The sequence below is a fragment of the Microtus ochrogaster genome, chromosome 5, assembly GCF_000317375.1.
Source record: "Microtus ochrogaster isolate Prairie Vole_2 chromosome 5, MicOch1.0, whole genome shotgun sequence".
Lineage (NCBI taxonomy): Eukaryota > Metazoa > Chordata > Mammalia > Rodentia > Cricetidae > Microtus > Microtus ochrogaster.
The window spans coordinates 38,697,180-38,718,057 of record NC_022012.1 but is presented as its reverse complement, the minus strand read 5'-3'; the positions used below and the strand labels follow the sequence as shown (position 1 = coordinate 38,718,057).

Here is a 20,878-nt window from a genome sequence, read left to right as displayed (position 1 = left end):
TCACTAACCCTAGCCACGGAGGCTGAACCAAGGGCTGGAAGACACCCCTTCTGATTTGGCAGCTGTGCCAGAGCAGAGCCTCCTCCATTCACAACTGCCCCTACAAGCCCTACCCTGTTCCCACCATCCTCCCCTGTATCCTGAGTTACCTTTGGAGACCTTGGAGCTGAGCACCATGGGGACTCCAAATGACCAGGCGGTGCTGCAGGCTATCTTCAACCCCAATACCCCATTTGGAGACATCATTGACTTAGACCTGGAAGAAGCAAAGAAAGAAGACGATGAAGGTAAACCTTTGACCTTGGCATCGTCTGCCTCCCTGTAGGCTGACTAGCCGGCCCCTGAAGTTCCCCAAGAGTGTGGTGAGGCAGGACCCCTCAATCCACCCTCGCAGATTATGGTAGGGGTTGGAACCAGGGAGGTCCTCTGAACTTCAGTGCATAGGGTTGCAGAAATGACTGTCAAGAGAAGGCCAGAGTTCATCTCTCATCATTCAGCCTCACCACTAAACATACCACTAATCTTCCCATGATCCAAGTTTAACTGTGCTGGCTGAAGTCAAGCTCTCAAGTCTTTGACATAGGGGATGTTACACGCCCTCCCCCGACAACAGGGATGGAAGACAAACAGGACGGGATGGTGGCTCAGTTGACACCCTGACATGACATCAGAGCTTCCTTTGTTAACCGCTATTACAAGCCAGGCCCCAAGCTAGGTAGCTGCTGCCCCCAAGGGAACAGCATGATCCATTGCCTAATAAGAAAGAAGTTTGGAGCTTTGCTTCTGTCCAAGTGAAGCCTGAGCCTTACTGAAGCTTCAGACTGAAAACCTGAAGGACAGATCTGGAGTGATTTTCACAACCTGGGATTGTTACAATGGTCTGTGTCAGAGGCAGTGTGTAAAGCAAAATGAGGACGAGACAGAGACAAGGGTTCAAATCTAAGCTCCACAACCTGGGACTGTGGTCCACTCCAGAACACGCCACCAATGAACGAGTTGTTGAGCCTCTCTCCACCAAGATGAGCCATCCAGTATTCCTTTCAGGTCTCTTAGCCAGTGCTAGTTCCCAGTTTTTGTGACCTCAGCTACTCCTATCCCTGACTCTGCAAGTCACCTCTGCTGTGATCCACACACACCCAGTCAGCTCTGGGTCAGGCGTCTGTCTCATAATGTCGAAGCCCACAGTGGCTTTTTTTTTTTTTCAATTTTCTTCCCTACCGTGCACGTCCCCACCTCCTTTCTTCCCTGGTACAGATGCTGTTTTCCCTCAAGCACAGTTGGAGCAATCCAAGGCCCTGGAGTTGCAGGGAGTCAGGGCAGCAGAGGCTGGGGACCTCCACACAGCCCTGGAGAAGTTTGGCCAAGCTATCTGCCTGCTCCCTGAGAGAGCCTCTGCCTACAACAACCGGGCTCAAGCCCGGCGACTCCAGGGGGATGTAGCAGGTGAGGAGGGGAAGACACCAGAGATCCTCCACAGAAAGAACCCCTTCCGTGAAGGCCAGAGATGAGTTGGCTGTAGGCTGGGTTTAGTAACACAGATGCTAAACTCCCTGACGCCCATGTTCTTATAAAATCCAAGATGGTATGGAGTCTGCTAACTTCATGAGACTGTTATGAAAACAAAGAGGCTGCATTCTGTTCTTGGATTTAAGGAACATTAATAAGAGCCTTGTGGGCAGTGGGTAGGCAAGAGGAGGGCACGGGTAGAAACTGTTTGTTTAGCAGTTACTGCGGACCAGGCAGGATGCAATCAGCTGGCCTGTAGTCGTCCTCATGACCACCCTAAAAGGTGTGTGTTGTTATTCCACTGCAGAGACGAAGAAAGGGAAGCATACAGAGATATAGATAGATGGCTTCCCCACCCTCCTCCAGCTGAGGAGTGGCTGACCTTGGATATCAAAGAGGTGGTGGGGCCCTAAATCCCGTGGTACTGCTCCCTAGGGAGCTCAAACTAGGTTACCAGCAGGCAATTCAGAGAGAAAGTAGCATGGGACCTCTTCTCAAAGGGTAAATTCTGAAAGATGAGGAATTAGTTGATACAGTCTCTAGGAGCCTAGAAAGCATGCCTAGGTCCTAGGGCCTCAGAACTCCAGACTGGCTGGAGCGGGCCCCATGGAGGGATGGAAAGCCAAGCATTGCTGAAGTGTGCAGAGACCCAACGGTGACAAACTACCAGTGTCAGACTGAGAAGGTGATTGTCGCTCAAGGATGTCGTGTGGACATGTGGACAGAGAAGGCAACTGGATGAAACCCGGACCATGGGACAGAGAGGAATAGTACCAGGGACTGGGCCAGATGGGAGTGAAAGTGTATGCCAGAGACCTGGTAGAGAACCAGCTCATATAGAGGACTAGTTGGCGGGGGTGTTCCCCGAGCTTAAACTAGAGAATTTGGACTCCATTCTAATGGCTGTAGGAGATACCCACAGAGCTCCTTTTGCAGGCTTGTCTGCCATAGGTTGTTGGTGACAGCCTGCAGGTGGAAAGCAGGGAGGTGACCCCGCCTGTAAAGACTTGGATACCGGCAGCCTAGGTGTGGAGAGGAAACTGAGCAATGTCTGGGCCCAGGGCTGCTCAGTTTGCAGTTTGGATGGGGTAGGGAACCAGAACCGGAACCAGAACCCCTGACGGTGGAAGCTCAACCTTTCTCCATGATGGTGCTGAGCAACACCAGGGTCCTGGTAGCTGCTTTAGGAAACTAGAAAATATGGATTGAAGCAGGGTCCAAAAAAAAACAGCTGGTGGACTTTACAAAAACCCTAAGCTGGCTGCCTGGGGTTCTGAGTTCTGACACTCAACCCAAGTATGTTCCTCTGAGAATCACAAAAATAAAACAGGGCAGTCAGCTCTGGCTCCACGACCTCCTTCCAGTGAAATCAGATACAGGGCAATGAAGAACATGCAGGAGGAAATGAGAAGAGGGCTGCTTTCATAGTCTGCACTAGAAAAGACGGGGAAAGATGAAAAGAAGAGACTGGCGTTACAGCAGGAAATAGTTGTATAGGCAATGATCTAATTTTTGAACTCTAGGATTCAGGGTGGGTCGTCATACACACAGTAGATGCTTAGCCACTGTGGTGTGAGCTATAGCCATTTGACAGTTGGCAGATTCCCTAATACAATGACCAAATCCTCTTAGCAACTTTCACGTTTGGATCCATCACTGGTAGAACATACTAGGAACAAGGCAGGGGCAAGCCTTGGACTTTAATCTCAGCTTTGCATTTAGGTAGTCCCCAAAAACAGATTTATCAACCTTTCATCTCCGTGTTAGGAAAAACAATCCCTCTTGACTCAAAAGTCTGCTACACGAAGGCGAGTTGTGAATGGCGGGGTTGGGCTGTTCGGCGGGTTGGCTGGGGCTCAGATACCGCACTTCGCTGACCCGCTCCATCTCCCCGTCGACCCGCAGGTGCCCTGGAGGACTTGGAGCGTGCAGTGACGCTGAGCGGCGGTCGGGGTCGCGCCGCCCGCCAGAGCTTCGTGCAGCGCGGGCTCTTGGCTCGTTTGCAGGGCCGGGACGACGACGCCCGCAGGGACTTCGAGCAGGCCGCGCGATTGGGCAGCCAGTTCGCGCGGCGCCAGCTGGTACTGCTCAACCCGTACGCCGCGCTGTGCAACCGCATGCTGGCAGACATGATAGGGCAGCTGCGCGCGCCCAGCAATGGGCGCTGAGCGTGGCCGCGGGATGATGGAGAAGGGAACCCAGACCCAACCAAGACCCAATAAAACTTCCTGGACTGCCGACTGCGTCTGCTTTGCGTCCGCCCGCTCACCAACCAGCCTCAGGGTGGGGACCGCGGCGTGGGCGGGACTGGAGTGGCCACCTGCGCGTGCTCCGGCAGCGATTGGTCCTGCCTGGCGTGGGCTCCGCCCTTGCAGCGGACTGCGGAGCTCCCCAGACTTAAGCAATTGCTGGGGCGCAGCTCCTGGAGGGAGCCTGGTGAGCCCTTCGCTCCGAAGCCAGGGATGCTCCGGCGACCCCCGGCTCTGAGATGCTCTCAGCCCAAGTTCACCTGAGCGCCGAGATTGGGAAAGGGGGGTGCATGGCGAAAGATGGGAGGGAGAGCCAGTCCTGAAGGGGACCGGGTCAGGAGAAGGACGATCCCCTGGGGCAAACGGGAAGAGAGCATGTGGACCGACCCTGTGTGTGTGTGTCTGTCTGTCTGTCTGTCTGTGTGACTGTCTGTGGTCAACTACTGTCTGTGCCCGCAGAGTGGCTCTTCCTTTGGGTCTTGTTGACTGTGTGCCTGTTTGTGCCTGCGTGTTGGCCACTGTGGGCCAGTCTACACCAGTGCATGGCAAATTCTTGCAGGAATTGCTAGGTCTGCCTGGCTGGGACCGAGGCTATACCCTTTTCTCGGCAGCCTGGAGGCCTATCCCTGACCGCCATGGAGTTGCCTCTGAACCAAGCTACCCTTCGGCACACACTACTGCTCCTGCCAGCCCTCTTAAGTTCAGGTACTGTTCATCCTTTGACCAAACATTTAAGAGACCAGAGCCTCCTCTTTGCCCTGTTCACCTGTATCTCCTCTCAAGATACCCACTCCAGGCTAAAGCTGGGTTCTCCTATCCCCACTTCTCTACCATAAGTAAAATAAGCCCCTGGTGAGAGAAACCAGCTTGCCTGTCTCTTGGCCTGCTGCCCCTCGGTAACAGGACTTCACCCGGGCCTGTCTAAGCCCCTCCCAGAGGCTACCTGCTGTGTTCCAGGACAGGGGGAGCTAGCACCACAAATTGACGGTCAGACCTGGGCTGAGAGAGCACTTCGGGAGAATGAGCGCCATGCCTTCACCTGTCGGGTGGCAGGGGGATCTGCCACTCCCCGATTAGCCTGGTACTTGGATGGTCAGCTACAGGAGGCCACCACCTCAAGACTACTGAGCGCGGGTGGGGAGGCCTTCTCTGGAGGCACCAGCACGTTCACTGTCACTGCCCAGCGTGCCCAGCATGAGCTTAACTGCTCCCTGCAGGACCCAGGGAGTGGCCGGCCAGCCAACGCCTCTGTCATTCTCAATGTGCAATGTAAGTATTCCTGAAGTGGGCAAGAGGAGACATTCCTGCACCCCCAGCACAACAGTTTAGAGTGTTTTGTTTTGAGGTAGTTTTACTACATAGCCTAGGCTGGCCTCAAACTTGCAAATTTCCTGTCTCAGCCTCCCTAGTGCTGAGATTCCTGGTATGCATGACACATTCAGCTTTAACAGGACATTCACAAACATTAAACACTTTGCAAATGTAGCTTGCTTTATCCTCATTGATCTTATAAGGGGGTTTCTTTTTTTTTTTTTTGTCTCTATTTTGCAAATGAGAAATTGAGGCACAAACACGTTAAACAGTCTGCCCAAGGTCAAACAGACCTTAAGAAGCAGGGCCAGGATTCAAATCTATGGATCTTTTGTCTGGCTTTATATTCTTTTTTATTTTTATACTTTGAAACTTTCTTCAAACCTAGTATGTAGCCAAGGATAACTGTGAACTTCTGATCTTCTTGCTTCTTCCTCCCTAGTGCTAAGATCTAGGCAGGTACCACCATGCCTGGTACAAAGACTGAACCCAGGACTTTGCGCACATGGTAGGCAAAACACTCTACCGACTGGGCTGCAACCTTAGCCCAGATTTTTAAAATTTTAAGGCAGAGCCTTGCTATGTATCCAAAAGGGGCCTCACTGGAACTCTCCGCGTCTCTATTTCCAGAACGCTGAGATTGCAGGCATGACAACCACATGGCTTTATGCTTTGCGAGGTATCAAACCCAGGACTTTGTAGGCAAACACCCTTCTGACTGAGCCACACCCCCAAGCCCCTGCCTTTCTATCTTAGTCACTGTGAATTAATGCTGTGCTGGCAGGCCCAGCTACCTGTTCCTTAATGTTCTTTCTGAGGAGATTCCTAGGCCCTTGCTCCCATCCACATTTGAGAAGACAGGGCCAGAGTGAGGGGCTGTAATAAAAACATATTATTATTCTCTGCTCTGCTTTAGTTAAACCAGAGATTGCCCAGGTTGGGGCCAAGTATCAGGAAGCTCAGGGTCCAGGCCTTCTGGTAGTCCTGTTTGCCCTGGTGCGGGCCAACCCACCTGCCAATGTCACCTGGATTGACCAGGATGGACCGGTGACTGTCAATGCCTCTGACTTCCTGGTGCTGGATGCTCAGAACTATCCCTGGCTCACGAACCACACTGTGCAGCTGCAACTCCGCAGCCTGGCGCACAACCTCTCAGTGGTAGCCACCAACGATGTGGGTGTCACCAGTGCCTCGCTTCCAGAACCAGGTAAGCAATGTGCCTGCCAAACTTGTCAATCGGGCACAAAGGTCCTGGAATGGAAAGGGAGGATGTGTTGCCCTGTGGGTGGCCTTGTGGATGAGTTGTCCCCAGCCACCTTGGGCAAGGACAGAGTAGATGGAGCCATGACACGTCAGGGTTGGGGGTACCGCCCACTTGCAAACTAACCAGTGGACAATCTGCAGGGCTCCTGGCCACCCGAGTAGAAGTACCACTGCTGGGCATCGTTGTGGCTGGAGGGCTTGCCTTGGGCACTCTAGTGGGGTTCAGTACCTTGGTGGCCTGTCTGGTCTGCAGGAAAGAGAAGAAAACTAAAGGTAGGGCCAGAGGCAGTGGAGACCGAGGGTGGTGGTGGGGGGTGAGCAGCAGCAAGGGTAGCGGGCAGAGCCGGGCAGAGCCGGATAGAGCCGGGTATCTCTGACATGTGGCAGGGCACTTACTTGCAGGGCAGGGCAGGGCAGGGCTGGGATGAGACTGCCCGCACTATAGGCAGCAGGGACAGGTACTGAAGCTGTCTCTGGTCCCAGGGCCAGGCCTGGGCATTTGAGAGACTCTTGGCTCAAGGGTCGAGTCAGAATAGGCAGGGGGCAGAGCCCAGCATGGGAGGGCACACTGATTCTGTGGCATGGTTTCTTTGTCCTCAGGCCCCTCCCGGCGCCCATCTCTGATATCTAGGTAATGCTCCCTGGGGCTGGGCAGATGGGCTAAACTAAAACGCAAGGCATGGATTTTAAACTATAGGACAGGTGGTAACCGGGGGCTTCTGGGAGGTCTGGATCGAGCCTCAAAGCGGACTGCACCTGCTGGTACCAGGGTCTGTCTTAGCCTTTGTCTATCCTGTAGTGACTCCAACAACCTGAAAGTGAATAACGTACGCCTGCCACGGGAGAACATGTCCCTCCCATCCAACCTTCAGCTCAACGACCTAACTCCAGATCTCAGAGGTATGTCTGGGACCAGTTCTCCCTCTGTGCTTAATCTTTAGAACTTCTAAGGAGAGACCCTGGGGTTTTTTGTTTGTTTGGTTGGTTTGGTTTTTTTGTTTGTTTTTTCTAGACAAGGTTTCTCTGTAGCCTTTGGTTCCTGTCCTGGAACTAGCTCTTGTAGACTAGGCTGGCCTCAAACTCACAAAGATCCGCCTGCTTCTGCCTCCGAGTGTTGGGATTAAAGGCATGCGCCACTACCGTCCGGCTGAGACCCTGGTTTTGAAGCACAGCCCTGTCCTGGGCACCATCCCGTTTGTCCCCCAACAGGGAAAACAACAGAGCGGCCGATGGCTCAGCACAGCAGCCGTCCAGAGCTTCTGGAAGCTGAGCCTGGTGGCCTCCTCACCAGCCGAGGTACTGGGCAGAGTCCTGCCTTCTCCTTACCTCCTCTTCATCCCTGTGCTTAAAGCCAATACCTCTGGGTGCTGGAAGCAGAAAGGGCTTCCCCAAGCTCCAAAGACTAGGATTACAAAGTCCCTGGCATCTCTGACCCACAGGTTTCATCCGGCTCCCAATGCTGGGCTACATCTACCGAGTGTCCAGTGTAAGCAGTGATGAGATCTGGCTCTGAGTTTGAGGGTGAGGCATGAGGCCCAGGTGGCTCCCCAGAGCACCCCACCCCAATGTCTCCTTCAAGCCTTCCTCCGCTGGGCCACGTTGTGACCGTGAAGAAGCCATGTCACTGGCCCCTGGCCCTCCTGGCAGGGGTACCCTGTGGGTCATGCATGATGTACTTCACTGCACTCTAACCTGCAAGGCGTAGTCTAGACTTGGCAGGACCATTGGTCAGAAATAGGCTCCTTGCACTCACTCAGTTTGGGGCCTTGCATGTGGTAACTGGGCCCAGGCAGATGAAACTCTGGCCAAGTGTGTTCAGGTGTCACCCACATGTAAGAGATGGGCCTACTACATGTTCAATACTAGTATCCTCTGCATCTCATACAGTGGGCAGAGGGATGCCCATGTGGGGGACAGGAGGGTCCCTGCACAACTCAGACATCCTTCCTATGCTATGCAGCTTTCTCCCTCCAGGGAAAACAGGACCCTGCTAGCTGAACAGAACCAAATTGCCCTTTGCTCAGGAACCAGCCCCTTGCCCAGGGACCTGGCCAAGCACAAATTAGTCCCTTTTGCTGCATATCTCTGCCTTTTTGTCCCCACCTCCTCTTGGGCATACACTAGACCTTCTCCACTGGGCATTAGACCTCACTGGCTGGGGCCCCCAGGTGTCAGCCTCTGGTATTAGCACAAGATGAGCAGGAAGAAGTCTGCTGATCCCCAGGATGGCATGTAGCTATGCATTATTTTGTACAAGTGTTCCCCCTTTAAGCACATTCCCTAGGGAAAGGAGGAACCAGGGCCTTCTTAGGTCCCCCATGTTTGGCCTTCAGCGATTCACTGTGAGTGTTCTGAGCACTCAGGATTGACCGTTTCCCTCTGTGCATGTCTCTCCCCACTGTAGCAATATCCTTGACCAGTCCCTGGCTGCCCCATCCTATTTAGGGGATGGTCACAGTGGGCATGTAAGCCAACAGTGCCACAAGATTTAGGGGGACACAGAGAAAGCAGGAACCCCATAACCCCAAAGAGCTAAGAATCTTTTAAACAGCAACATGGAAATGACTGGAGAGCAGTAGAGCACAGAGTCTACTTTCCCTCCTTGGTATCTCGTTTTGTAATTTTTCTCATGTTACTGGCTCGTGCTGCACACACAGTAAACTACCGTGATTGAATAAGTATGTCGTTGTTCATTTCCTCAACAATTTGTTTGTGTTTGTTTTTTGAGACAGGGTCTCATGTAGTCTAGGCTAGCTTTGAATTCACTATTGGGCAGAGAAAGATGGATGACCTTGAACATCAGATCTGCCTTCCTCCACCTCTCTAGGGCTGAGATTAGACATGGACCACCACCCTGGTTTTCCAAGTATGTTTTAGAACGAGTCCCACCCTCTTTTTCTTTTTGTTGTGCTGGTGATGGAACCTGGGGCTTGGCACATGCCACGAAAGTGCTTGACTACTAAGTCTACACTGCTAACACATAAACAGCCTTCTCTCTCTCTCTCATTCCAACAGTTTTATATCCACCAAAGAGCACAGAGGATAATGTCTTATACAAAACACAATAGATCCAGAGGAAAAATATGGAGCACTTCACAAATGCCCATGTCACCCTTATGCAAGGACCAGGCCAATGTGCTCTGTATTAAATGAGTTTTCAGTCACACAGCAGACAGCTGAGTACCCCCCATGGTCACAGCTGCTGTGAGTCTGTGGAAATGTGAACTGTCCATGTGTTGGTCTCAGGCTCTCTTCCCATCGGTATTTGGCTTCATTACCCATTGAGTTGCTTAAGCCCAAGCTGCCTTCTCTCCAGCCCCATGTTGTCTATCACCAGGCTCTCTTGGCTCTGCCTCTACTGGCATGTCTCTCGAGAGGAGTATTGAAGGAGCAGAGGGGCCTTGCTAGGGTTCCCTCTGCAGCATCTTAGCAATAGATCACACTCTTCGGGGCTAGTCTTATTTCCACATATTTGTCCTGGAGTCACGCAAGCCTGTGCAATGAGGTCCCTATAAAATTTTCAAAAGACAGGCTCAGAGCTTCCGAATAGACAAAGAATAATTCTTCATGCTCATGCTTCTGAATTCTGACTTCTGGCCTGCATTCATGTCTGTCTTGGGAGACAGGGAGGTGGGAGAGGAAGCAGCAGCTTTGCTCCAAGTCCCTACAGTGGTGGGTGAGGCTCTGCAGGCTTCCTTGCAGCTAGCACAGAGCCACAGCCAGCTCCTGTCCAGGCAGCAATAGCTTCCATGTACTTTCGTCAGTCTCCATCCTCCCTTCTGTTTTACTGGTTTCCCACACTAAACTTTAAAAGAATCAGGTGTGTAGCCAAGCGCTGGTGGCGCACGCCTTTAATCCCAGCACTCAGGAGGCAGAGGCAGGCGGATCTCTGTGAATTCGAGACCAGCCTGGTCTACAAGAGCTAGTTCCAGGACAGGCTCCAAACCTACAGAGAAACCCTGTCTTGGAAAACAAAAAATTAGGTGTGTGTGTGTTGCATGTGTATTCATGGACGTGCGTGTGGCTGCCAGAAGACAAGTTCTGGTAGTTCTCCCTTGCCATGCAAGTCGCAAGGCCTGAACTAGGCTGTCAGGCTTTGCGGCAAGCACCTTCACCTGCTGTGCCATACTTTTGTAACCAATGTGTTGTGTTAAATGTCCTTTGTTAAAAACAACTAGAATGGGGGGCGGGGTAGAGAGATGGCTTAGAGATTAAGAGCACTGGCTGCTCTTTCAGAGGTTCTGAGTCCAATTCCCAGCAATCACATGGTGGCTAACAACCACTATAATGAGATCTGGTGCCCTTTTCTGGCATGTAGGTATACATGCTGGCAGAACACTGTATATATAATAAATAAATAAGTAAAAATAAATTTAAAAAGAAAAACAACTAGAATGGTTTCAGGTTTCCTGACTGGACAGTGGCCAATACCAGTCGAAAATAGTTCCTGAATCAATGCTTTACTCCCCGCTACTTAAGCAGCTCTCCTAACACTGCCACAGCCAGGCACCCTGAGGGCACAGGCAAGAGCATGTGCTTCTTAACAAGTTAGGAGTCCCCACAACTTGCTCCTGAGGTTTCAACAGCTTGCACAACTCAGAAAGAGCTTTCCCAGTTACTCATAAAGGACATTCAAAGGACACAGGCAAAGAGGTGAACAGGAGGCATGGTGGCCCAGGCCTGTAGTCCTCACGTCCGGGAGGCAAAGGGAGAGGATAATGAGTCCATGCTAGCCTGAGCTACATGGTGCACTACAGACCACTCTCAAATACATTAGTAAGATTATTTTAAAATTTAAAGACATGTACGATGCATGCCACCTCCTCTGAACCCCTCTGCCTGACTGTCTGAAGTTCTCCAGGCCCTGACCTTTGAAGTTTCCATGGAGACGGCACACAAAGGCACAGCTGAAACGTGCTCTGCTGCGCTGAATGATCAAACTGGTCTCGTCTAAAGTCGTGGGTTTGATGATCAAAATGGTCTCGTCTAAAGCCGTGGATTTGATGATCAAAATGGTCTCGTCTAAAGCCGTGGGTTTGATGATCAAAATGGTCTCGTCTAAAGCCGTGGGTTTGGGGGCGGGGACAGGGGGTACCCAGCAGGGTCTGGGAATTCCTCAGTACTGCTTCCTTGCTAAGAAGGCAAGACCCCATCTAAATAAGGATCTTTTGTTTGTTTGTTTTGTTTTTCGAGACAGGGTTTCTCTGTGGTTTTGGAGCCTGTCCTGGAACTAGCTCTTGTAGACCAGGCTGGTCTCGAACTCACAGAGATCCACCTGCCTCTGCCTCCCAAGTGCTGGGATTAAAGGCGTGCGCCACCACCTCCAGGCCTAAATAAGGATCTTGATCTATTATCATCAGCCAAGTAGGTCAAAGGATTTGAGAATAAGCTGGGCTTGGCTGGGAGGTGGAGGTAGCAGCGGGAAGATCAGGTCTTCAAGACCAGTCTGCCCAGCCAGCTCAAAACCTAAGGAAAGCAGAAGAATGTAAGACTGTAAGAGCAAATATCCAGACTTGTCTTGAGAAGAGATTCCATTTTTGTGGCCTGCTTGGGGAGAAAAGCGAGCAGGTGAAAGGGGGCAGAGGTCAGAATCAGAGAGGCCGGCCTTATCCTGGTCACGCTGGAAATCACCAGGGTAAGGGGGAGTAAGGAGTCAGGAGCCACGGGTGAAAACCAAATATGTATTCTATCACAATCTAACAGAATATTTTGGGTGTTAAATCACTTCCAGCTAACTAAAGGGTGTTTTTGGAAGCTCCACCCTAACCTGTGTCCCGTGGCTCTCAGAAATCCAGTTTTTCCAACTCAAACGCCCACAGCAGCGTGGATCCATCCTTCCTTGGGGAAGGCAATCAGGCAGGTGGAAGAAACCCAGTGGCAAATGTGCGCTTGCTCTTGCAGACAGGTGGCAGGTCTCGTGCTGGCCAGGCCCAGCGGTGGAGCAGGCAGCTGTTAAGCTGCCAACAAAGACCATGTCTTCATCTGACTTTGAAGCACAGCCCCAGGAGGCTCAGATGAAGGTCAGTGTCTCTGCATCCCCAGCCTGGGAGGCAGAGTTGGATGGAGGAGTGAATGCTTTCTTGCCTTCAGCGAGAGCTTTAAAATGCTGCAAGAAAGGGGAGAGGACAGTTTGGAATATGCTAGCTGCTATATTTTCACAAGGAGGACCACTGTAAAACCGCTTCAGGCTGAATTGAGCAAGGTGGCACAGGTTTGTAATCCCAGTAGTTGGGAGGCTAAGGCAGGAAGAGCACTGTGAGTTCAAGGTTATACCAAGATTTCCAGGTCAGCCTTGGCTGTAGTGAGACATGTCCCAAAACATGTCCTTAGTCTACTTCCAAACTGATACATTGGGTTTATTTTTGAAAGAGACAGCAATGTACCCACTGCCTTCAAAACAACCCTTGCTCTCTTTCCTTCCTGCTTGCATTCATGCGGCTGCTGGCTTCTGTCCGTGGCTCCTCACGAAGCTCCATCTAACGCCATCCTCTTTTACTCCCCCCCCCCCAGTCTTCTCAGTTGCTCACTTAGTCATGGGAAAGGCACTGTGACCCCAAATGAGAATCACAGCAGGGCCCTGGGCAGGACAGCTTTGGTGACCCCGCTGCCTGTCTCACCTGCGAGTTCTTGAATTCCGAGTAGAGGGAAAAGAGCAGGTGCAGGGACTGAATCCGGCTCTTGTAGAAAGGAATGTCCAGGATGGCTGTAACAGAGAAGAGCTCACAGGGACAGGAGAAACACACTCTGGAACTGGGAGCCCTTCTGTTTAGGATGCCACTCCCTTCCCAAATGGGACATGTTACTTTGAGGTTCCATATTCAGCTCCAACACCACCCTAGAGGGCTGCCAACAGTACATCTGGCTGCCAGTGATGACTGCAAACCAAGGCACTACTGTGCAGGGGTCAGCAAGCTACAAAGGCCTACACCACAGAGACAGGGCTAGGAAGGACGGGGAGGAGCTTACCACAGATCATGTCAATGTACTCGGCCAGGCTGCAATCGAGCTCAACTGTGGGAAGACTCACCTGGAAGCAACACAGGATGAACCACAGTCAAAAGGCTCAACAGGGCCTCTAAGCCCAACACCTGGAAGACAACTCACAGAAAATGCTCTACGAGTTTCAGGATAGCCTGGTCTACATGGTAAGTTTTAGGCTATCTGTAGCTACATTGTGAGACTGTCAAAAGCAAGCAAACAAACAAACCAAAAAAGGGCCTGGAAGCCAGGCAGTGGTGACATACATCTTTAGTCCCAGCACTTGGGAGACAGGTGGATCTCTGTGTGTCTGAGACCAGCCTGGTCAACAAAGTGAGTTCCGGGATAGCCAAGGCTACACAGAGAAACCCTGTCTCGGAAAACCAAAAAATAAAAAAGGGACTAGAAAGATGGCTTAACCATTAAGAACATATATTGCTCTTACAGAGGACCCAACCAGTGGGTAAAAAACATTGGCCTTGCAAACCCCATACCCTGAGTTCCACCCTCAGAGGTAAAAGGAGAGAGGCCACCCCATAAAGGTTCCTTTGACCTCCACGTGTACAGCAGCATGTTTCACTCCCCTCACAATTATAATTAATACTGTGAAAATAGTTACACTAGTGGGCATAGTCTACAGATCCAATGCAATCCCCGTCAAAATCCCAGAGACATTCTTCACAGACCCAGAGAAGACATTTCTAAAATTCATACGGAAACACAAAGACCACAGACAGTCAAAGTAGTCAAAGTAACCTAAATAAAAAGAACACAGCCAGAGGTATCACATCACCTTATCTCAAATTCTACTACAGAGCCATAGTGACATAGAAGCACGGTACCGCCATAAAACAAGACAGTGTAGACCAATGGAGCATGAGAGGACCTACAAACACAGCTATGTACACCTAATTTCTGACAAGCTGTAAGAAATGCACACTGCAAGAGACCAGAGTAGATCCATATTTCTCACCCCGCACAAAAATCAACCCAAATTCATTTTCTTGGAAGTAAAATGTATTTGATTCTAACTCACATCAGATAACAAACACAAGCCAAGATATGACTGCTGATGGGAATGCACACTGTGGGGAGATGGACCTGGTGCACTGATGGGAATGTACACTGTGGTGAGATGGACCTGGTGCACTGATGGGAATGTACACTGTGGAGAGATGGACCTGGCGCACTGATTATGGGAATGCACACTTGCACAGGCACTTTAGATATCAGTATGGAGGTTTCTCAAAACACTTAAAATGGTGCTGGGTGGTGGTGTCCCACACCTTTAATCCCAGCACTCAGGAGTCCAAGGCAAGTGGATCTCTGTGAGTTCGAGGCCAGCCTGGTCTACAGAGTGAGTTCCAGGATAGCCAGGGCTATACAGAGAAACCCTGTCTCGAAAAACAAACAAAGAAACACTAAAAACATAGTGTCCGTATATAAGACTCAGCTCTACCACTCTAGGGCACATGCCCAAAGCATGCCTACCTCAGAGACATTCACTAATCCATGCTTATTTCTGCTTTCTCATTCATAATTACAAGGAAATGGTTCAGTCTAGATATCATCAACAGATGAATGGATAATGAAAATGTGCTACCTATACACAATAGAATTCCATTTACCCATAAAGAAAGATGAAATGAAATTTACAGGAAAATGGAAAGACAAATAACACATGTTCTCTCCTACGCGGCCTCTCACTTTTTTTTTTTTTTTTTTTTTTTCTTTTTCGAGACAGGGTTTCTCTCTGGCTTTGGAGCCTGTCCTGGAACTAGCTCTGTAGACCAGGCTGGTCTCGAACTCACAGAGATCCGCCTGCCTCTGCCTCCCAAGTGCTGGGATTAAAGGCGTGCGCCACCACCGCCCGGCGCGGCCTCTCACTTTTAATTTTTGTATATATATGTATTTATGTGGGAGTAAGCGCTGGAAGAGGCTAGGAAACGAGGTAGGGCAGTTGAGAAGGGAAAAGTAGGGGTTTAAGGGACAGTGGAAGGGTCACAGAACACACACGCTATGCACGTGGAAAGGAGTTCACTGGGAGAGAAGACGTGGGGAAAGGATCAACTACAGATAAGGATGTATGCAGATGCCACAGTGCAAGCTGCCAGTTTGTATGCTAGTGAGAAAAATGAAAAATGAAGAAAAATTTGGTTCTGCTTGGGTGTGGTGGCTTATGCCTGTAATCCCAGCATTCAGGAGGCTGAAGCAGGAGTACCACGGGTTGGAGGTCAACCTTGGCTACATAGTCAGTTCCAATTTAGGATTCACAGTGAGACCCTGTCTCTGAAACAAACAAACAAAAAAAAATCAAAAACAAACCAAACAAAATAAAAGTTTCCTAAATTGTTTTTTCTCTTGCTACAAAAATTAGAGAGTACGGGGCACAGATTTAGCTCACTTCACAAAGCACCTGGCTAACATGCAGGAAGCCCTTGGTTCAATCCCCAGGAATAGATGATTAGTAGACAGACAGGCAGGCAGACAGACAATTGATGGAAGCATGGATGGATGGACTGATAAGATATAAACATCTTGGCAATTGTAAATGAGACATCGGCGTCTTACACTAACATAAACAACACCACTAGAGAAAGGGACCTGAAGTAATAATGCAGGTAGCACATGTTTCTCAGAGCTGCCTGCTCGACAGAATGTCCCAGTAGCATTAGTGCAATACATGGAACCTGGAAACTTTCCAAATGTCCATCACCACAAATTAAAGGACAGTATACATCTCATTTGTAAAAATGGATAAACAAGACATAGAACAGCGTGCATGAATCTCCCATCATGCAGGGAAGAAGAGGGCGTAACGGTATGTTTAGAGGGCTGATGACACGCCTAGCTCAGTGGTAGAGCACTTGCCTACCATGCATGAGGTCCTAGGTTCATATATATATTTCTATCATGGGTTCCAGTTCCATTTAGAAGCCAGAGTGATAACACAGGAGAGAAAACACTGGGCCCTGGGTAGATGCCACATTTACTCCTATCCTTCCCACTCACCTTTCCCAAGAGGTCTTCAAACTCTGGGGACCACTCCTGCATCAGCGTATCAATGTCAGGCATGGGCCTAAAAGTGGAGAAGTAAATATGAAGACGAATCATTGACCATGACATCAGCTACCTCTAAACCAGTCCTCAACTGGGCACACCGGGGTTTCAGGAGAAACTAGACTGGAAAACCAAATTTACCAGCCAGTTGGTAACGACACTGAGAACGCTCATCTTTGCATCTGCAATCTGTGCCAGCAGCCACCATCTTTCCTATTTCTTAAATATTTATTTATTATTTATTTATTTATTTATTGTGTATACAATGTTCTGCCTCCATGTGTGTCTGCAGGCCAGAAGAGGGCACCAGACCTCGTTACAGATGGTTGTGAGCCACCATGTGCTTGCTGGGAACTGAACTCAGAACCTCTGGAAAAGCATCCAGTGCTCTTAACCTCTGAGCCATCTCTCTAGCCCCATCTTTCCTATTTCTAATCAAATAAAGCACAGGGGAAGTGTACGTTTTTTGTTTTTGTTTTTTAAGTGGCTGGAGAGACAGCCGTGGGTGCTGGGTACTCTTATGTTTTTGGTTGTGAGCCTAGACTTCAATGGCTGAGCCATCTCTCCAGCCCTGAAAGTGTACATTTTTTTAAGGACCTCAGGTTGATCCAATTTACCCCCCAGGTTTTCTTAGAAGCAAGCGGTCACAGATAGTGACAGTTACTCTGAACTACAGTGGTGAAGTCATATTTCTGCCATGTGCTGTCTGTCATGCAGGAGGCAGAAGCAGGAAGACTGAGTTGAGGGCCAGCAAAGACCACACAGGGACCTGTAGCTATCATTACCTGGTGTAGTGCACAGTCGCAGGGGGCTTAGAACGGTGTAACTCAGAAATGCTCTCAATCCAGGTGTCAATGGCCTTGGGATTCTTTTCTGCATCTTCCAGGCTCTTTACTTTCATATGTTGCTAGAAAAATAAGAACAATGATATAGATACATTATAATGAAACCCATTGTTTTGTATGGTAGCTGTGTTGGTTATTTGGGTTTGTGTGTGTGTGTGTGTGGTGTTGTTTTATGTCAACTAGACACAAGCTGAAGTCATCTGAGAAGAGGGAGCGCAGTTGAGGAACTGCTCCCACTAATCTGGCCTGTAGGGACGTGTGTGGGAATTTTCTTGGTTGATGACTGATGTGGGAGGAACCAGTTCCTACTCAGGTGGGCTTGGGTATATAAGAAAGCAGGCTGAGCAAGACAGGAAGAACAGGCCAGCAAGCAGCACTCTTCCATGGTTCTGCTTCAGTTCCTGCCTCCAGGTTCCGGCCTTGACTTCCCTTAGTGAATGGGCTGTGACATGGGACGTGTAAGTCAAATTAACCCTTTCCTTATTATTAGTCCCTTCCCAATTAACCTTTCCCCAAGTTGTTTTTGGTCATGGTGTTTCTCACAGCAGCAGAAAGTATATTAGGACAGTAATCTAAAACAGCTCATTGAAAAAGTGCTGTTTGCTGGGTCTGATAGCACATAAATTTAATCCCAGCACTTGGGAAGTAGAGATAGGTAGACCTGAGGCCATCCTGCTCTCTAGTGAGTTCCAGGCCAGCCAGGGCTATATAGACAGACCCTATCTCAAAAAGCCAAAAGAAAAGAAAAAGTACTGTTAGCTGAGCATAGTGATGTACACCTGCCAACTACAATCCCAGAACTTGGGAAGTAGAGGCAGGAAGATCAAGAGTTTGAGGCTAGTCTGGGCTACCTGAGATCTTGTCTCAAATAGAAAAACAAACTAACAAACAAACAAAAGAACAATGGAACCATGGGAAGGATGCACAGTAAAAGGGAGAGCTGACCACAGTGAAGTGCCGTTTCACAACTGCTAGGATGGCTGGAATCACAAGTCTAAGTTAAGATTTGGAGAAATTTCAATTCTCATTCATTGCTGGTGAGACTGCTACTGGTTCAGAAAACATCTGGCAGTTCTTCAAAACGTTGACCGGTGTAAGTAAATGGCAATGCAACCCTCCTCCTCCACATACATCCAAGAAATTACACATATGCCATACAAAGACTTATACTTGAATATTTTAGCTCCATTATTAACATAAATGGTAACAACAGAGGAATCTAATAAAACGTGGCATAAACATAAAGAGAATATTACTCGGTCATAAGAGGAATGAAGTGATCACTAGCGTTTAGTGAGAGAGAACAGCTATAGGGCTTCTTTCTGAAGGATGAAACTGTAACTTAGCGAGGAGGGGCTCAGTGCCCTGGCTAGCATAGAGAAGCACTGTAGATTGTACAGCAATGATAAGCAGACAACTCCATGAATGCACTGAAAGCCAGCGACTGTCGAATTTGAAAGGATGACTCTTGGAGTTGGGGAGATGATTCAGGGGTTAGGAGTTGCTCTTAGAGAGGACCCAGGTTCAATTTCCAGCACCCATATGGCAGTTCACAACCATTTCTAGCTCCAACTCCAGGGGATCCAATGCTCTCTTCTAGCCCCCATGGGTACTGTATCCATGAGATGCACAGATATACATGCAAGCAAAACCCATATGCATAACCTTCAAATTAAAAAAAGTGTGTGTGACTCTTATGTAAACTATCTCAATAAAGCCATCACTAAAAACCCAGGCTGGCCTGAAGTCACACCCCCTTTTAATAAACAGTGGTCAGTGCTGGGCCCTGCTCTAGACCAGCAGCTCACCGTGATATTGTGCTGTTTGGAATTCTCTGTTAACCACAGTGAGAGAACAGTAGGGTCTGACTGCTTTGTAGATGGTTCGTCTAACACCAAGAGGCCAAGGTGGTCAGGCTTTCCGTCAGGACGCGGCACCTGGTTCAGAGAGAAGTTAGGAGCCCTGAGAGGAAACGGGAGACCCACAGCAGAGCCATGGCTCCTGTTTCCCTTAAGCTGCTGGAAATGACTACTTCCATAGCGAATTTCCAGTCGGGTGTCAGCAGTAAGAAGCATGCCCTTCTATTAAACCAGACGGAGTCCTATCTAGAATGAGCCCACATGATGTATGGAGCATAAATATGGGGCTAAATTCATGGTCACTTAGGGTCAGACACATAACACTGCGTCACATAACCCAGCGAGTGGGATCTGAGGAGACACCACAGTTAAGACTGCTAATGTATTGCCAGGCACTGGTGGCACACACCTTTAATCCCAGCTCTTGGGAAGCAGAGACAGGTGGATCTCTGAGAGTTTGAAACCAGCCTAGTTCTAGGACAGCCAAGGCTATGCAAAGAAACCCTGTCTTGAAAAACAACTAAAACAACAACAACAAAAAGAACTCCAATGCACTGAAGACTATTATGGCAGTCACCTCTCACCAGAGAAATGAGAGGAACTAGAAGTAGGGAGCTGGAAGAAACCCCAGGGGAATCATTTTTAGGATGCACCATCTCTACCTTTAAAAATGCATCAATATCCCCAACAGCTGGGATAAAATCGGGAATGAAAGGTTTCAGTTTGTGGTCCAGATCAATCAGCTGAGGTGTGTACCTACGAGAGACGGTTGAGAGAAGGTGGAAGCAGTTAGAAAATGTCACTTGACTGGGCTAAAGGGTATCGGAGGGGCTCTGTGTGCTCCGAACAGAGTGCAATGGCTCGGGCAAGGCAGGCCTTCTGTAAGGTCTTACCGGCTGATGTACTCAAAGAGCTCCTTGATCTCAGCTGACACTGGCAGATGCTCATAGTCTGCAGGATCATAGGCCCTGGGGAAGGAGACACAGGCAGGTCAAAGTGGCCCTCGAGAAGCACAGGTGGCAGGACCCTGGCCAGCCCGTGTGATTTGCACCATAGAGATGTGACCCCAAACCTTTCTTCTGCCCCTGCCTATTTTCCTGGGAGCTTACAAAGAAACTTTGACATTGATTATAATTACCTCTAACTAAAGGAAAAAGCCGCAGAAAATCCATGTGATTTTTCTTTTTTTAATTTTATTTATTTATGTACTTTTTATGGGTAGAAGTTGTCTGCCTGCATGTATGTCTGCATGGCAGAAGAGAATACCAGATCTCATTATAGATAGTTGTCTTCCATGTGGCTGCTGGGGATTGAACTCAGGACCTCTGGGAGAGCAGCCAGTGCTCTTAACCTCTGAGCCATCTCTCCAGCTCTAGTTATTATTTTTTTTTTTAGTGTGTGTGGGTGTTTTGTCAAGTATGTCTGGACATCACGTTTATACCTTGTATACAGGAGATCAGATTACATCAGATCCCCTTGGATTGACGTTACAGACTTTTGTGAGGTGCCATGTGAATTCTGGGAATCTAACCCAGGTCCTCTGTAAGAGCAGCCAGTGCTCTTAACCACTGAGCCATCTCTAGTCCCATAACATGACTTTTAAAAGTCTCTGAATGAGCTGGGCGGTGGTGGCACACGCCTTTAATCCCAGCACTTGGCAGGTGGATCTCTGTGAGTTCGAGGCCAGCCTGGTCTACAAAGCAGACAGCCAGGGCTACAGAGAAATTCTGTCTCCAAAAACCAAAACAAACAAATAAACAAAACAAACACCTTTCTTTTTTTTTTTGTTTTTTGTTTTTTTTTTTTT

General features: G+C 49.2%; 3 protein-coding genes and 1 non-coding gene across 8 annotated transcripts in view; 2 read left to right on the top strand and 2 right to left on the bottom strand.

Moving 5' to 3' along the window:
- Window positions 1–17: 17 nt before the first annotated feature.
- Window positions 18–3,744, top strand: Ttc36 (tetratricopeptide repeat domain 36). The gene is made up of 3 exons (XM_005347207.1): window positions 18–287; window positions 1,255–1,443; window positions 3,412–3,744. The coding sequence occupies exons 1-3, from the start codon at window positions 176–178 to the stop codon at window positions 3,672–3,674; spliced, it is 564 nt and encodes a 187-aa protein (XP_005347264.1). The 5' UTR covers window positions 18–175; the 3' UTR covers window positions 3,675–3,744.
- A 118-nt stretch (window positions 3,745–3,862) lies between these two features.
- On the top strand, window positions 3,863–9,034 carry Tmem25 (transmembrane protein 25). 3 transcript variants are annotated; one of them, XM_005347203.3, is made up of 9 exons: window positions 3,863–3,942; window positions 4,367–4,460; window positions 4,713–5,024; window positions 5,983–6,273; window positions 6,471–6,602; window positions 6,930–6,960; window positions 7,129–7,229; window positions 7,539–7,625; window positions 7,769–9,034. In XM_005347203.3, exons 2-9 carry the CDS (start codon window positions 4,391–4,393, stop codon window positions 7,840–7,842), a joined length of 1,098 nt encoding a protein of 365 aa, XP_005347260.1. In that variant the 5' UTR covers window positions 3,863–3,942; window positions 4,367–4,390; the 3' UTR covers window positions 7,843–9,034. The 3 variants fall into 3 exon arrangements, with proteins under 3 accessions (XP_005347260.1, XP_013201572.1, XP_013201570.1); XM_013346118.2 differs by having other exon boundaries at window positions 3,889–3,942; window positions 4,315–4,460; XM_013346116.2 differs by lacking the exon at window positions 3,863–3,942 and adding an exon at window positions 3,949–4,088.
- Window positions 9,035–9,406: 372 nt separating this feature from the next.
- On the bottom strand, window positions 9,407–9,509 carry LOC113456099. Its single transcript, XR_003376971.1, has one exon. It is a non-coding gene; the product is annotated as a U6 spliceosomal RNA (small nuclear RNA).
- A 2,487-nt stretch (window positions 9,510–11,996) lies between these two features.
- Window positions 11,997–20,878, bottom strand: part of Ift46 (intraflagellar transport 46) — an 18,402-nt gene continuing 9,520 nt past the window's right edge. For all 3 annotated transcript variants that reach the window (XM_005347202.1, XM_026779431.1, XM_013346112.2), the window contains 8 exons: window positions 19,965–20,039; window positions 19,734–19,827; window positions 19,021–19,149; window positions 17,153–17,274; window positions 16,320–16,386; window positions 13,296–13,356; window positions 12,947–13,032; window positions 11,997–12,435 (listed from right to left, as the gene is read on the bottom strand). In XM_005347202.1, the coding sequence (XP_005347259.1) occupies window positions 12,340–12,435; window positions 12,947–13,032; window positions 13,296–13,356; window positions 16,320–16,386; window positions 17,153–17,274; window positions 19,021–19,149; window positions 19,734–19,827; window positions 19,965–20,039 (730 nt within the window). In that variant the 3' untranslated portion in view covers window positions 11,997–12,339. The remainder of the gene's footprint in view (window positions 12,436–12,946; window positions 13,033–13,295; window positions 13,357–16,319; window positions 16,387–17,152; window positions 17,275–19,020; window positions 19,150–19,733; window positions 19,828–19,964; window positions 20,040–20,878) is intronic.

Excerpts from the sequence above, each read along its gene's own strand:
- Tmem25 (XM_013346116.2), top strand. The coding sequence starts at position 4,056 with ATGGGAGGGAGAGCCAGTCCTGAAGGGGACCGG. Across the intron at positions 4,089-4,366 it reads CCAGTCCTGAAGGGGACCGG|CCTGGAGGCCTATCCCTGAC; the intron begins GTCAGGAGAAGG and ends TTTTCTCGGCAG. Across the intron at positions 7,230-7,538 it reads CCTAACTCCAGATCTCAGAG|GGAAAACAACAGAGCGGCCG; the intron begins GTATGTCTGGGA and ends GTCCCCCAACAG.
- Ttc36 (XM_005347207.1), top strand. The coding sequence starts at position 176 with ATGGGGACTCCAAATGACCAGGCGGTGCTGCAGGCTATCTTCAACCCC. Across the intron at positions 288-1,254 it reads AAAGAAAGAAGACGATGAAG|ATGCTGTTTTCCCTCAAGCA; the intron begins GTAAACCTTTGA and ends TCCCTGGTACAG. Across the intron at positions 1,444-3,411 it reads ACTCCAGGGGGATGTAGCAG|GTGCCCTGGAGGACTTGGAG; the intron begins GTGAGGAGGGGA and ends GTCGACCCGCAG.